The sequence below is a fragment of the Pomacea canaliculata genome, linkage group LG14 (genome assembly GCF_003073045.1).
Source record: "Pomacea canaliculata isolate SZHN2017 linkage group LG14, ASM307304v1, whole genome shotgun sequence".
Lineage (NCBI taxonomy): Eukaryota > Metazoa > Mollusca > Gastropoda > Architaenioglossa > Ampullariidae > Pomacea > Pomacea canaliculata.
The window spans coordinates 11207046-11222541 of record NC_037603.1 but is presented as its reverse complement, the minus strand read 5'-3'; the positions used below and the strand labels follow the sequence as shown (position 1 = coordinate 11222541).

Sequence of the window (15496 nt, the reverse complement as noted above, 5' to 3'; positions counted from 1 at the left end):
AGAAACTCAAACCATTTCCCTCCTGTGGATTTTCACGAGGGCGCTACAGAATGTTTTTCTTATATCAGAAAATGGAAAACAGTGTGAATCCAGACGCTGGTAGATTATTGCAAACTGACTTTAATTTCACAGGCTGAATTTTGAGCTTTCGGAAAAAAAATTTCGGATGCGCTTTGGATAATTTTGTTTAAAAATTTACGGTGCCCGTATCTAAGACATTTTGGAAATAAATCTTTTGGATGTTGAACAAACTCTTATCACTTTTCTGCTGTAATTTAAAGCATTTTATTCAAAACATGTTTACTTCGGAGAGGTGGATGAAAGAGGAGAGATAGATGTTAACACTGCTAGACATTTTTTCCAGCACCATATGGTTTTACAATGAAGGAATGAAAAAAAGCAAAACCTGGAGATTACAGAAAGCGACCGTTTTTCTGTGATGTGAAAAGAAGAAGAAAGAACGAAAGAAAGAAGAAAAAGAAGAAGCATCGATAAAATAAAGATTCAGTACAAGAGGGACAAAATCTACCCGTAAGATGAAGGTATGAAAAAACCATTGTCGCTACTGTAGAGTATGTTGCAATTTTCTAATCACGACTCACATCTTTCTTGTCACACAATATACTTTACAACTTTCTTCCTACAAGTCTTCTTGTCTCATCCTTCAAGTCGGGACCAGCTGGCATGGATCTGATTTATGCATTTGAAATGTGGTGGCACTGTAGGCAGAGTGCAGGTGTTATTGTGGTTATCACCTGAGAAGCTTTTGAAAATGCCAGTCAGTTGGTTTGGGAATGAAGGAATGTCAGAGTAAATTGGAAATTGCTGTAGTTTACAGTAGGAGGCAGACACGGGGTTGACGTGCAAAGCCTTGGCAGGTAAAGATGGCCGGTGGTGGTTGTATTGAACGCAGATGTTCACAACTGTTCCTCTCGTGGTCAGGGAGTCCGTCTACCCGATACAGAGAGGTTCACATTTTATCATGTACATTTTATATTCTGCTTGCAAACCAACCGAAATAAACAAGTCACATACAGCATACTCGGAATTTACGGTAGCAAGCTCCATTTTTCTCTCTCTCCCGAAATAAACTCTAGGCGCAGGCAGTCAAGCATGTCTGGACTGGAAACACACTGAGCAGCTCAAGCTCTTTTTGTCAGTTGTCTATACTTCTGCTGTCGGCAGAGATTAAGAAAACACACGTGGAATCAATTAGTGAGCTAAAGAGAACAGAAGTGAAAATATCTGGCACTCTTCCCGTGCATCTGAAAATGGAAACTCGCTCCCAGGATGCAAATGGTAACTAGGTAGCTGCTTGTATTTTTAGTTGGAGGAATAAACATACAAAATGTCTTTCACGAGGCAGCTACACCCGATGTTGCTTGATATATGATACCTACAAAAGTTTGAAAACACTTTAAAGTCATTCTGTCTGTTTGTTTGTTTGTTTGTTTGTTTGTTTAGTCATTCACTAATTCATTCATTTATTCTGTCGGTCAGTCAATCAACCAGTGTAACTATTATTATTTTAATGTCTTAGACTAAAAACAAAACAAAATTAAATGTTTAGACGAATATAATTTATTTTCAAAATGTAACGAGTTATGAGGTATGTCGTCTATGATACTTGCTGTTTTTGGTACAATAATGGAAGATAGCTTTTATCACAATGTTTTTTTTAACATGGAAACTGATGTTGATCTGTTGTTCTTCATTGAATAATACTGTAGCAATGCAAGTAAAGAAAGTTTATCCTATGCCAAGTACTATAACACCCAAAACATTTAAAATTAAAATTTAGATAAATATAAAAGCTGTCTGATAGAGTGATTGATACATAAAGGAAAATAAAAAATGACAACTTTTTGAAAGTAAGTGATCAAGTTATTTAACTCAATGGGAAAAATAAAGAAAAACAAGTTAAATGATCTGGTTGCAATGAATCCCATACTAAGTGATGGAATTTGTAGAAAGGAAGATTAAAATGTAAGCTGTTGTCACAAATATAAAGTATAGAAGTAAGAGTTATATACATTTATATGTTTATTGTTTATTGTTACGTTTACTAATAAAAATTGTCTTAAGATGTCTTTCACCATTCACAAAACTCCTGATAGTTAATTGTCTGGTTGGTTATTGATACTTTATTCCGAACCAGCAGTTAAAGCTATATAACTGCGAACTAAACAGGCGCCATATCTAAAGAGAAAACAAGTGTGCCGGAGGCGGAATCCGAACCTGCGGCCCACACCTCTCACTGCTTTAGTGACAGGCGCTTGACTGTGGCACCACAGGACCACTCCTCTCACTTGGGGAAAGAAAAAAAAAACAGGGGGAAGAGCGATTAAGTCGTTCGCAGACCTACGAGCGTGCTAGAATTAGCCAGTAAATTGTGAGCCACCCCTTGCACTATACCTCCCTCGGAACTCTTCTTTCCCTTGGAAGCAATAAGACTACAGTCACATTGCCAGCTCTCCACTCATCCGGAGGGAAGAACTCAGACTGCAAATTGAATGGATAATCAGGCCTGAGCCATTCTTGTAAAGCAAACTGTTGACAGTAGCTAGGGTATCCTCCTCTCTGTGCCTGTCTCCGCGATTACACTCGGCACAGATGGTCACGTGTAAATAAGCTTGGTGTAAATAAGATGCGTGTAAATAAGCTGCGATCAGTTTCACAAACGAGGGTGAGGTCAGTGTAGGGCAAGTACAAACACTGGCCGAGGAGATAACAAGGAACACGAGAACAGTTAAGCAGAGCTGAGGAAGGGAGGGATAAAGAGAGAAAATAATCAGAAAAACAGACATACTGACAAGACAGGATGAACAGACAAAAAAAAATTATTCCAAATATTTACAATATTTGCTTCAAACGGAAGAATACTGAATTACAATATCATGTTTGTTGTGTGTGGGTAGGGGTGTGGGATGGTGAAAGGGGAGATAGGTGACGATATCAGTTTAAAAAAAAGTGTTTGCGGACAGAAAGAAACGAGTTGGAAGAATGTGAGAAGAGTTAAGGGTTGGGGAGAGCAAAGCAATATGGAGAATTATATCAGCTCTGGCTTCCACTGGGGCCAGACTCGTCAAGTTTTGTTGTCGTAGAATGTTTCGTGAGGCATCCAGCCCACAGATGAAAGCCATCGGTTACAGTGCCAGAAACCTGCGGGAGACCGGGCTTGGACCCCAACCTTCATCCCCATCCCCATCCCCATCCCCATCCCAGACTATGTGCGTCAATACCAGAATTACTAGTGTCACCTGAAACTTTTGGATTGAAGCTGCTATGATTGTATACAATCATCAAGTGATCCTTCTCTTGGGATTTTCTTAGTCCTGCCTATGTGCCCGGTGCTCTGAGATGCCTTTCTTGTATGATGAAGTTCTCTGCCCTGTCACTTCGGTTTGATTTAGTTTTCCAAATGAAATTTTACAAACGAAATTCCTGTATTGGTTGTCATTAATAAAGCACCTAGCGGACTTTGATGCTAGATGTTATTTACACAGTGATTATGTCTTTGTCACATGAGCTGAAAACTCTGCTCATTCGCAAGAAGAAAAAATGGCAACAACGAAACATATTTCTTTCAAAATTACATCGATACAAAAAAAGCACAGCAGTAAAAATTGGATATATTCTAGCAATATGCTTCTTATTTTTCGGGGGAAAAACATAAAGATGGCGTTAAACCCATCCCAGTATTTAGAAGATGAAAATGCACTACCAAAAACAAAATGACAGAAAGAAAGAATATATATATATTGAAGCGTTTTATTAACTCTAATCCACCTAATAGAACAGGTGGAATGTAGAAAAAAATAATTTCAGTAATGTTAAAAATGTCAGACCCGACAAACCACTACACTACCGGGCGCCATTATCGTCCGATGACACTATGAACTTTACTCATTCTTTCTGCGTTCATCTTCCCTTCCTGACTTCTGATGTGCATCTCCATATGGTCCCCCACCTTCTCTCTTCTCTCTGTATGTGTAGGGAAAGGTGTGTGTGTGTAGGCTGGGTACATTTGATCTCCGAAACACCATACAAAAGGTAGTAAACTATGAATGTACAATGAGCTGTAAGTTGCCACAGAATGTTAGTTTGTGTATTACCCACGCTTAATGTTTATGTGAATATTCACCGGCCTAAAATAGGGTAAACAAACAAACAAGCTAACAAGCAAGCAAACTTTTGTTCCACCTTTTGCTTGAAGTAGAAATCCAGCTCAGACATTCCTGAAGAGATTTGTTTTGGGAACTGATTTTCTGTTTTTTTTTTTTTTTTTTTGGTCATGTACCGATGAAGGTGAAGCGTGAATTCCCGTTAGCTTTCTCCCATTTCCCCCTTTAGATGATAACAGCATCATGTACACAATATCGCTAAACCCATGTGTGTGAATTCGCCATTTTTCCGTATTTTGGAAACAACAAAAATGATGTTATTTTACACTTTGTACGAGAAGACAAAATACATTTCTAGGAGAGAATTATTTACACTATGTACTGTAAGTAGTTTGTTGGAAGTTTTTCTGCTGCTGTGAGTGAGTGAGTGAGTGAGTGAGTGAGTGAGTGAGTGAGTGAGTGTGTTAATGTGATGTAAGATGCATGCTCTCTATTATTAATCACGATCGTTTTTTCCACATTAATGACATTTAATGGAGTGAAGCTACTCTCTCTCAAGGATTCCCGCAAGTCTTTATCCTCTTTTTCGTAATTGTTAAGAAAATTATCAAACTGGTGCTTCCAGTCCACAATGTAGCGAGTCTTCCATTCGTGGAACTCTTCTTTCCATTCTTTTTCCACAGCAGAAATGTCAGCTGAAAATTATTTAAAAAAACTCTTGTGAATCGGGATTCATGTCAACATATTGTATATTTTCATAACAAGCTGCAATTTCGACTTGCTTTCATGATTACATCACCAGTGTATGTGTGTGATTTTCACGAGGGAGACAGAAAGTCGAGAAGTACAGAGTATAAATAGTGTATATAAAAGCAGTTTATTTATTTGTTTGAGACTAAGACATAAATACACTGTACTCTATAGTTAGGACACTGTAAAATTAAAAACTAGAAAAAGCTATATTAAAGAATATAAACTTGTAGTGTTTTAAATTATACATAAAATACTTATATTGAACTTTATATTGATTTTTTTTAAATATATGCAAACAATTTAAAACAAGCTTCAGTTCTTTTTCATAAGAATACAATAACAATGCATATCACCCTTCCTACTCTAAAGTTTATTTTGATTCTGTACTTCTGGTAGATGTAACAATAACTACACCTACATTGACAGTGACTATTGACAATACAAGAACTTTGAGAATACTAAATATAAAAACATCGATGACTCATAAAATTATCATAGTCTAAGATTATTCAGAGGAAATAAGTTTTGGCAATAAAGCAATATTTATATGCAGATTAGCAAATGTTGCAATCTTTATATTTCTAATTTTGCTTTGACAAAAGATATTTTTTAAAGCAGTTTCTTGCAAAATTAAAATGACAAAGTACAATAAAATAGTAAATGAAAGACAATCATCTTTTATTTATTGATAATAATCAATGCTTCTGAAGACGTGTGTAAATACCTCAACAGAGCAGACAGAAAAAAAGAAAAGAACATTTGCTAGCTCTATCTTTGTCGATCAAAAAAAAAAAAAAAAAAACCCACAAAAAACAAAAAAAAACAAAAAAAAAAAAAAACGAAAAAGAAAAAATGGACGCAGCTTCTTCTTGGCAAATATCGACAAGCACCAATAGAACCAAACGTCTTCTACAATTATGTCAAAAGCATTTACCTGTGATGCTTGTGCATGCCTCGTTATTTCCCTCCCATGCGTTGCCATGCAGTGAGGCAAAGGTCATTTGTCATGCGCAGACGCGAGATGCAGGCTGTTGTAGGTTAATTGCCAATCACAGGTTTTGGCAGGGCATAAGAAATGTTAGGAAGCCGGCAGTTATTTATCTGCCAATCGCATACCATGCCAATCAAAGGGTTAGGTCGCAAAAATAATAATAGGTTATACAAAAGGTTATTTTTTTTTTAAATATTGCAATAAATATAAACACAGGAAAGCGTGAGATATACGCACAAAAGGCGGTTTTGAGAAGTTTCCTCAGTTTAATTCTCACACACACACACAAATGATTTTTAAAAATATTATATTCTTCAAACTTTTGAATTCGTTCGCAAACTCGCTCAATAATTCTTACTACAAAATTAATCTCAAATAAATGGTAAAAATTGTCACGTGATCGAGTAGAGCTGTCACATTGAAACTTTGTTGTCAATAAATTCATTCTTAACAAGAAAAAATATGGACAGACGTTCAACTGAGCTTCGCAAAGGTGTTATATTATATGAAAATCACGCGGTTATTTCCTTAAACGCGGTTATATCTTGACTGGTGAACAACGACCTTCGGCTTTCTGAAGATGAACACAAACAAGGAGGAAAAAAAAGAGAATCACTCACTTTTAAAAAAATAGAGGATTATAAAAAAAAGAAGAAAAGAAAGAAAGAAGAGGTGGTATCATCGGGACAGACCAATCAATTGTCGTGTTTCAAGCTTCAGACGAATGGACTTCGATTACGACCTTCATTTCCTCCGAGGGAGGACGGGCGCCTGGGCACGCGCGCCTCTGAACGAAGATTTTACGGACACGAAAAATCAATCGCAAAATGTAGAATAATTTCTAACCTGTGTTTGAACACTTCCTGAAATTCGAGACAAGTTCGATCTGCACGTCACGTGTCTGCAATGATTTTAAAGAGCTCGGGCCGAACGACACGGAGGATCAATGAGAAGGGCGCCATGTAGGGCTGTCGATAGGACCGGGGGGTTGTGGGGGGAGAGGAGTTATTTTAATTGACCACCTTCACTTGGATGGCAGGCTGTGGGCTCAGTTTGCTGAGAGAAAAATGCGGGAAAAGTTAACAAAGGAATGGAAGGGTTATTGGTGAAATTAGTGAGTGGATTAATATTTGTTACCCTCGACTTCTCACGAAGCTAACTCTGGGATACTAGCTAGAGACACACTCTGGCTCAATATTTATATTTTAAGCTCAATTTATTAGTTAACGCATTTTTTTTAAAAAAAGGCGATATTGTAACAGTAGCATTGTGTGAATTATTTGTAAACATCCGAGAAGAAGTTTTTTATTTAAAGCATCAGCAAACTAACAATTGTCGCGTGTTTTCGTGAACTATGATATATGAATAGTTGATAAGTAAGCAACAGTACAATGATAAATGTGGATAGCAACAGCAAAGTGTGTTATAACATAAAGCAGATATTTCATGCACACACGCAACACACATGCTCGTGTTTGTTTACAGGTTTGTTATCACTGACCACACAATGGTGAGAGTTGTTCAGTGACAACTGTACACAGGTAGATACAATGTAACATCCGGGGCATACAAATAATATACAACAGTTTTTAGTTTATCAGCAGCAGGATATTTCTCTGGCAGTTGTGTAAACAATTGTTACACAATCTGTTTAAATGAAGGCATGCGAGTCACAAACCCGTGCTTACAAAATCTGTTGTTAGTTTGCATGATCATTTGTTAGCACTTTCATTCTCATTCCACACCTGACATGTTTTTTTTTCAAAGATAGTATGTGAGGGAATATTAAGCCCTTCATTGCAATGTCAGACACAAAAAATTATTTACAAACAATGCTCCGATGACAGTTACACGGCTTTTACTCTCTGGACCTCGGAGTTTTTTCTTGATGATCCAGAGAATAAAGGTAATGTCTCGATTATAAACTTTAAACAATTAAAACAATTATGGTGTTCTGTAATATGAAAGGTGTTATAGGTGTTCTATATATGCAAGGTGCTATATATGTTATATAAATGTTTCTGTATCATGCAAGGTGTTTGTAGATGTGACTGAGCTCATGGTGTATGCAAGTCTGTACGTACATGTGCCAGCCACGAGGCTGGGTAGGTAGAGATGCCAGAAGGCGCACTGACGAGCCCGAACAGCTTTATGGGTATCCACGTACCCGGTCTTGAGCAAGGACAGAGACAGGTTGAGGTAATTCCTTTCATGGTGTCGGTACTCGGGCCATTCTTGTATCGATGGTTCTCCGGGGCCTCGGTTCGGATCCCTATTACAAAAGCGAAGAAAAGAAGCTTAAGAAAGACAAGCATTGTTAAGCTGATATGAGGCTAAAATTATTATAAGTCGCATGTAATTATGACAATCATTGATTGTTGATGGATCGATAAGTCAGCCTGTCCAATCCATTCAATCTTGCCTACATTTATTTAGCTTTTGATGCAATTATTTATCTTTTGTTTCCTTTGAACCTGGATGTAGACTGTGTCCGTTACACTCTGTTATTGTCTGTTGTCTGAGATAACCACATTTCATCTTTGTCACACAAGCGCCTAATTACAATGAAGCCAGGCTGCATGTCGGTAGCCCTCGGCATGTTTTCTTGGAAAACACATCAGTAAATGTCAACAAGGCTGCTGGTCGAAGCTGGTCACCACATTTGAGCATTCAAGTTTAAAGCTAAAGTGTAAGTATTTCAATGGGAATCAACTGACAGGTCACCGCCATCAGGAGACAGAGTATATAGCACACAGTGAGGAAAGAAAGAAAGAAAGAAATTTTAAAGGAAATAAGACACACGTGTATTCCGCCTTCTGTATGTAATACCCTTGGCCTGGCCATTTCCAGCTTACAGAGACTTGACTCATTTGATAGTCGTTATTATTTTGTTTAACTTTAAAAGCAGAATGATCACGTGTCCCGGAAGTGTATTTCTTGTACTTCAGTGACGTCAGTGATCGCCTCCATGTTTGAAGTTCTGCACCTCTAATGAATGGATTCAATAGGTCAGGTTCGGTGTAAACAAAAGCTTGTTAAGAAAACCTAGTTTCTGCAAGTCCAGTTATTCAAAATATTGTGTACCCAGTACGCCTTTAAACACACTTCTAAGCTTTGGTCACTGACTGTTAAACAGATTAAGTTCCTTAAATTATCCTATTTTCAGTTGAAGCTTCTTGAATTATTAGTTGAATGATAAGCTCACTCAATTCACACGCATGTTTATGAAGACTGGCTGACTGATGATGACTTGCTCTGTAAACAAAATGGCGTCCATTTATTTCCTTGCAGTTGGTTTTACTGCTGGTTTCAAGCAAACCTATTTCAGGGGAAACTGATCTTTTGTGAAGACCTGTATCGATGGGTTGATCATGTGATCAAGCTTCAGTGAGATCGACATCAGCACAAATGATATTGCACAAAAATTACAGTTCGGAGTTTCTGTTGTTCCGCTTGAATGTTTCCGGAAATTGTGTCCACATCACAAAGGAAAACACATTGTATGTGTTATGAGATTCCTCTTTTCTTTTTGTTATTACTTTGGAAAGGTTAGGTCTGCTTGACGCACCGACAAGTCTAACGGAAAATGGCATCTTGGCCGTTGGACAAAGCAGCTCCCGCCTCTGCCAGAATGTAGAAGCCGGTAGATATATAGAGGCTCTAGTAGGGCTTTAACACATAGGGTGAGAGAGGAAGATCAGGTCTCACATGCTTTAATAAACACCACCTAGAATAGAATGCATAGTAGAGGAGTCATTGCAATCAGAAATAATTACAACTGCGCTGAAGATTGTGGGGGAGACGGTTTGGTTATTTATTTATGTTAAGCCACTTCACGACTATTACAGACAAATAAATAGTTTAGTTATGTTCGTATGTGATCACCAGGTCTTTGGAACACGTGGACAGTCACGGTCACGTGATAGAGAATGGACGGAAACTAGGGATGATGATGATGATGATGATTGATGTTGTTGATTGATGATGATGATGATGATTTTTAAAACATGACACACATAGAATCGAAACACACACATACAGAGAGAAGGAGAGCGATGGAGAGCGAGAATGTTGCAGACAGCTCGTGCTCTCTCTCAGCATCTGCAACACTCCTACCTGTCAGGTAGGTGAAAGTGCTGTCGTACTCTCCGACACCTGTTGCTGTTTCTTGTCACACCAGATACCCGCCTACACACAACTGTTTATGTGGCAAAGGGACATTTTTCTGGGTGAGGTGAGTGTTGGCAGCAGCCTTCAAGCATGGTTGTGATTGTAAACGACATTTACTTAAAGCATCTTTCTATCTTTCTCTATGTCTACCCATTCTCTCCATTGCCTTCTCTACAATGTCTTCAACATGTGTAGAGTAGAGCCATATTCTTCTTTTTGTTTCTATTAGTCCCCAGTGGAGCATAGGTCTGATGGCACATCACCGACAGTTCATTCCGGTCTCTCGGCTATGAGTCTTTCTTCTGTACTTTTTTAATGAAAACCCCAAATAAATTGTTATTTAAATGGTTTCACGGACGAAAATAAATTATCAAAAATGGCAGCTTACCCTGTTTTAGCGAAATTGGTCCAGTATCTCATGATTTTGCGGCTGAGCTGCTTCTCTTCGTCCGTGAAGCCGAGGGCGGGGTCGAGCGGTTTGCCGAACACAAAGAAAATCTCGTCGCCATGGAGTGTGCCCATCCACGCGGGCCAAGGGTTCAGGGAGTACCGGTGTTCAAACCAGTAATTGTAGACCCTCTGACCATTCTGTGCATAGTGGTCAGCTAGATCGTTGACTGGACAGACGAAGTGCAGGTCCCCGACAGCCTGGGCAATGTGGTCCCGTCGGGACCACGGGTCCTTTGGACGGGCCCAGTCCGTGTACTCGAACATGATGGCCTCCTTGCCGAACTTGTTCAGTGGAGTAGGGTACTGAGGATGGTAGTAAAACAGGCTGCCTATGAGGTGTCCAGTCATTTCATCGCTAATTTGTTTGTTTTCGTGTATGCTAAAATTCTCGGTGTCTTCGTAGACGAGGAACCACGTCCCTTCGTTGGCATTGCTGCCGAGGAGCAATGGGGTCTTTTTGAAGCGACCTCTGCGCAAGTACTCGGATGGGCTCTCGGTCAAAAAGAAGCCGTCGATGACAGGCAGAAAAGGAAACTGAACGATTCCCTTGACGACAGAAAACTCGTTTTGGAAGAACACATGGGCGTTGACGAGCCTCAAGCATTGCACCACTTCAGCATCGCTCAGGTTCCCGTCGCACCCCAGGGTGGATGCCAGTCTCCGCGACCTGCTGTGGCCTTCCGATGGGGTGTAGGTCACCCAGGAGGCTTGTGGAGCTCCTGACTGGAGTATGGCTCGGTTGAAAAGTCCCCGGCTGAGGGAGGACACGAGATGAAGCCCCACGCTGGCCGCACCTGCACTCTCTCCGAATAAAGTCACATTATGAGGACTGCCCCCGAAGTTCTCGATATTTCTTTGGACCCATTCAAGGGCCATTCGCTGATCCAGCAAGCCGGCGTTGCCCCGGGCCTCAGGGGTATTCATAACCAGAAAGCCCAAGGCACCCAGGCGGTAGTTCATCGACACTACAATCACATCATTCTCCACTGCCAGGTACTTGGGGTCGTAGACATCCAGGGTGGACGTTCCGCTGTAGAAGCAGCCCCCGTAGATCCAAACCATCACAGCTTTGTGTCGGTATGGGAGGTTCACCCTCGGCACCCACACGTTCAGATAAAGACAGTCTTCGCTGATCGGGGTGTTGGGATTCCACATCTGGGACCCTGAAAAGTTCTGAAACATATCATCCCACGGTTGAATGCAGGATTTGGGGAGGACGGTTGCGTTCAACACCCCTTCCCACCTGTCAATCTGTTCAGGGTGTCTGAAGCGGTATTCCTTCAGAGGGGGCTTGGCGTAGGGGATGCCATAGAAAACATCGAGCTTCTTTCCATTGACGAATATAGTCTTCCCCTGCACTTGTCCCTTATCCGTGTCCACTATTGGCCCGAACCCAGAGACTAGTCGGGCCTCCTGCAGCAGCAGCACCAAGACAGCCGCCAGCATCAAGGTAGCAAAATGGTCCTCCATCATCTGGCGCATGCGCTGTCTTCAACGGCCTCAGGCAAAATGGCTATCGCCTTTTTCCGCTCTTCTGCCTGTGTAGATATTAAAGTTCACTTTTAGAAAACTGTATGGTCTGACAAGTATCTTCATGTCTGTATACCACAAGAGTTACATGTCACTAACACGGCTCTACGATTTTTAATTAGTAATGACTAATGTTTATATTCAAGATAGATTAAGGTATGTTTTCTATTTTTGTTACAGGGAAAACGAAATTACAAACCTTACCAAAATGGAAATTTATTTTAGTAATCGTTGTTAATATTCTTTACAAGGATGTTTAACACTAAGCACGGTAAGTCTCACATTATTTTTGTATTATATTTCTTACAACGAAGTCTTTCGCAAAAACATTTACAAACTAGCCAGAAAAAAATTTCTAGGTTCACAAAAATGGCCACAAATGACTAATCACTGGCATGAATAAAGAGAGCAATAGTTGCTTAGTGTAAGTCTCGTGTGGAGTGTGAACCAAGGAGAACCATACAAACGTTCTGAAGTGTCTCAGAAGAGGCATTGAAGGACAACTTGAATTTTTTCCCGACAGGTTCTTCAAGGCAGGTGCGATCCTAGAATTTCTGCCTTTGTAGCTTGGCAAGATATCCGGTAATGCTTGGAAATGCTTGGAAATTATCTGAAACAAATCCATTAAGAAAAAATTAAAAGATAATAAAGTTTGTAACCTAAAAATGCATTTTTAGAGAAAACAATATTTTGGCAATTGTTATCTATATCTTCCTGTTCATATGTGTATCTACCTGTATGTTAGCGTGCATGCAACAAATACTGATTCCACTGTGTGACCCACATCTAAATTTTGTGAAAGGGATGAGTGAGTTTAGGTCAAAAATGTTTATGGAAGGACAAGAAAAAGCAGGGGGACATATATACCGAAGTAAAGGACACGTGTGTTATACCATACAGCCGGCAGGAAATGCAAGTCCGTACAGAAGAGTGCAGTTCAATGCAGCAAAGTGTAGAGAACAATCAGCGGTAAATACACAACAGAAAGGACGAGGGAAGACTGATGTACACAAACAGCAGATCAGCTGGGAGGTCAGAAAGGTCAGAAGGAAATAGAAACCAGATGAGAATGAAACAGCTCTGCAACAAAAACGAAATGGGAGATGAGCAGTGCTCATAAGTGATGGACGAACGAGTAAACAGTGCTGGAAGCAGGAGGAAGCTGGGGGCTGGCTGATGGAAGACGCAGACAGATGGGAGACAGAAGATCAAACACACGCGGGCCACGAAGACAAGAAAAAAATGGCTCGTTGCTTAAAACTTTTGGGTGCGAAAGGAAAAAAAAATTCACAGACATGGATGTAGTCTGGCATCAGGCTGATTCGCTTGAGTAAAGACATATTAGTGAACAAGTATTTTTTGTTAAGTTTATCTAACGATATAATTTTAAAGTGGAGCAAATACCTAGAGCAATCTTCAGTACCTTTCAGAAACTTTCGCCATTCTGAGTTCGCGCACACTGAATGCTTTGTTTAACATTTGCACATGCTTAAAGTTTCCACGTGAACACGACAAAGGCATGTTAGCATGCGTTTACTTAATGTGCTCAAAGGTATATTTTAGAGATGTATATTTATTGTGTGAACATCAGCTGTGATATTGCGTGCGACCCTTCTCCAACCTTCTAGTGACCCCTCTTATTCTGGGTTATCAGGGACAGCGAGGAGATAAAGAGATGAGCTCGGTGAAAGTCGAGCAGAGATGAGCAATGTGCATCCAGCTCTTCCCCAACCACAGAGGGATCGTGAGGCAATAGCTGTATCCCTTTCCTGAGCATGCGCAGTCTTGTGACCTTCATTACTCTCTTTGACACGTGGCGCCCTGGATAATTTACAGTCATCTGTCCTGGTGACTGACTGCGTTGTGGAGGGCAGATAAACTAATTTCCACCCTCCATCCCCTCCCAACTCACGAGCTTTCGTCCATTGGACAACTTTGGACCGTTCTCCGACACTTACAAAGGGGGAAAACTAGTGAAGACTGTTTTGTTTTCCGTCTGGTGGTTTTCCAGATGTGTCGTTGCCATAGTCCGGCGTGGGTCAAAGATCAGAAATACAAGCACATGTCTTAAAGTTTGGTTATTTTGACCAATAAACATGCTCATCCCGGCACACAGCAGAAAAAAACAAAAATTACTATAAAAATAGAAAATCATTTTCTGAGTGACCGACGGTTCACTGTCTTTTTAACCTTTGAACCTTTCATGAAAGGACTCGAGGCGATCAACAGGTTTAACTCTCAATAGTCAGCTCTACAGTCTGGACTGGATTTAAGCTCGCATGTCAGGTTTGCTATGTATGTGAACTTGTCTAAAGTTTGGTCATCGGGGATTTTCTCCAGTTTCCTTCCTCTTCATCGACCTTTGTCCCAGCGCAACATCACCACTTGGCGGGGAAAATTTCCAGTCGAATTAACCAGCCTCCAGAAAAAATCAGTTTGACCCTAATCACCAAAGGCCTATCTTAACAACAGACTGAAAGGTGGTGTGAAATTAAAACACATGCTTTGCTTTATTCATTTTATTAGTATCATGTGACACATTTCTTATCCTGCCGAGACATTAGTCAGGAAAGCAGTGAGGACAGGTAATAAAAAGACTTTTGATTAGACCCTGGCTATAAGGCCACAGGCGCTGACCTGCACCTTGGGCCACTTACCATTCCTGTGGGAAATAAAATGCCGACAGCACTGTGTGACTGGAGAAAGACCCCAGCTCTAAGTGCCAGAGAGGCCGCTTAATTGTCTGCATGCTTAATGACCCCCAGGGAAGGTAGACATTGCAGCACGGAGCGAGGAGGACTGACAGAGACGGAGCGAGGAAGGATTGTATCCACATTCTTACTGATTGGCTGCAAGATTTGTATAAACAATCGACACATATTTTCAGGCGCCATAATGTTCGTGTTAATGATGTAAATCACATATAAGACAGAAAAAAGGAGAGTATAAAAATTTGGTGAGTGGGAAGGCGCAAAGTGCATGAACAAATAAATCATCTCATTGAATTATCTTTGACTAACTCTTTGAAAATTTCGAAAAGAATAATAATAATGGCAAAGTATGCGATGAGTCTAAACAAAGCTACAGATAGACAATTTACAGAAATATACGATGTGAAGACGGGAGGAGAAAAAAAAGACTGTTAGAGACCAACTAAGCAGCTGAAGGAAATTCTACGAAATTCGGGAAAACATTGCAGAGCAAGTCTGTAAACAGTTTTGCACAATGCCAAAAATACATTCAAATAATGTTGCGCTTCATTTGTTTTAATGAATTATCAAGCAAACAAGGTCCACAAAATTAATTGTTTGTCATACGAGACGCAGTCTCTGCAAACGACTGAAAAGCGATCGGAGGAAAACGAGATTAGCCTCCCTGACCTCTCGTGCTCGTCTGTCAGTCGGGGTCACGAGCCTTTACATGCTTGTCTTCCTCACAACATCTGACTTGTTGTGAGAGAGAGAGAAGAAAGAAAACG

At 40.2% G+C, this 15496-nt stretch overlaps 1 protein-coding gene across 4 annotated transcripts in view; it reads right to left on the bottom strand.

Moving 5' to 3' along the window:
• Nucleotides 1-1561: 1561 nt before the first annotated feature.
• The window catches only part of LOC112555322 (acetylcholinesterase-like), a 37840-nt gene continuing 23905 nt past the window's right edge, over nucleotides 1562-15496 (bottom strand). For 3 of the 4 annotated variants that reach the window (XM_025223674.1, XM_025223672.1, XM_025223673.1), the window contains exons 2-5: nucleotides 12482-12628; nucleotides 10427-12026; nucleotides 7953-8140; nucleotides 1562-4819 (exon numbers count right to left, since the gene is read on the bottom strand). In XM_025223674.1, coding sequence (XP_025079459.1) covers nucleotides 4494-4819; nucleotides 7953-8140; nucleotides 10427-11970 — 2058 coding nt within the window. In that variant the 5' untranslated portion in view covers nucleotides 11971-12026; nucleotides 12482-12628 and the 3' untranslated portion in view covers nucleotides 1562-4493. The remainder of the gene's footprint in view (nucleotides 4820-7952; nucleotides 8141-10426; nucleotides 12027-12481; nucleotides 12629-15496) is intronic. The other variant, XM_025223675.1, reaches the window with a different exon arrangement.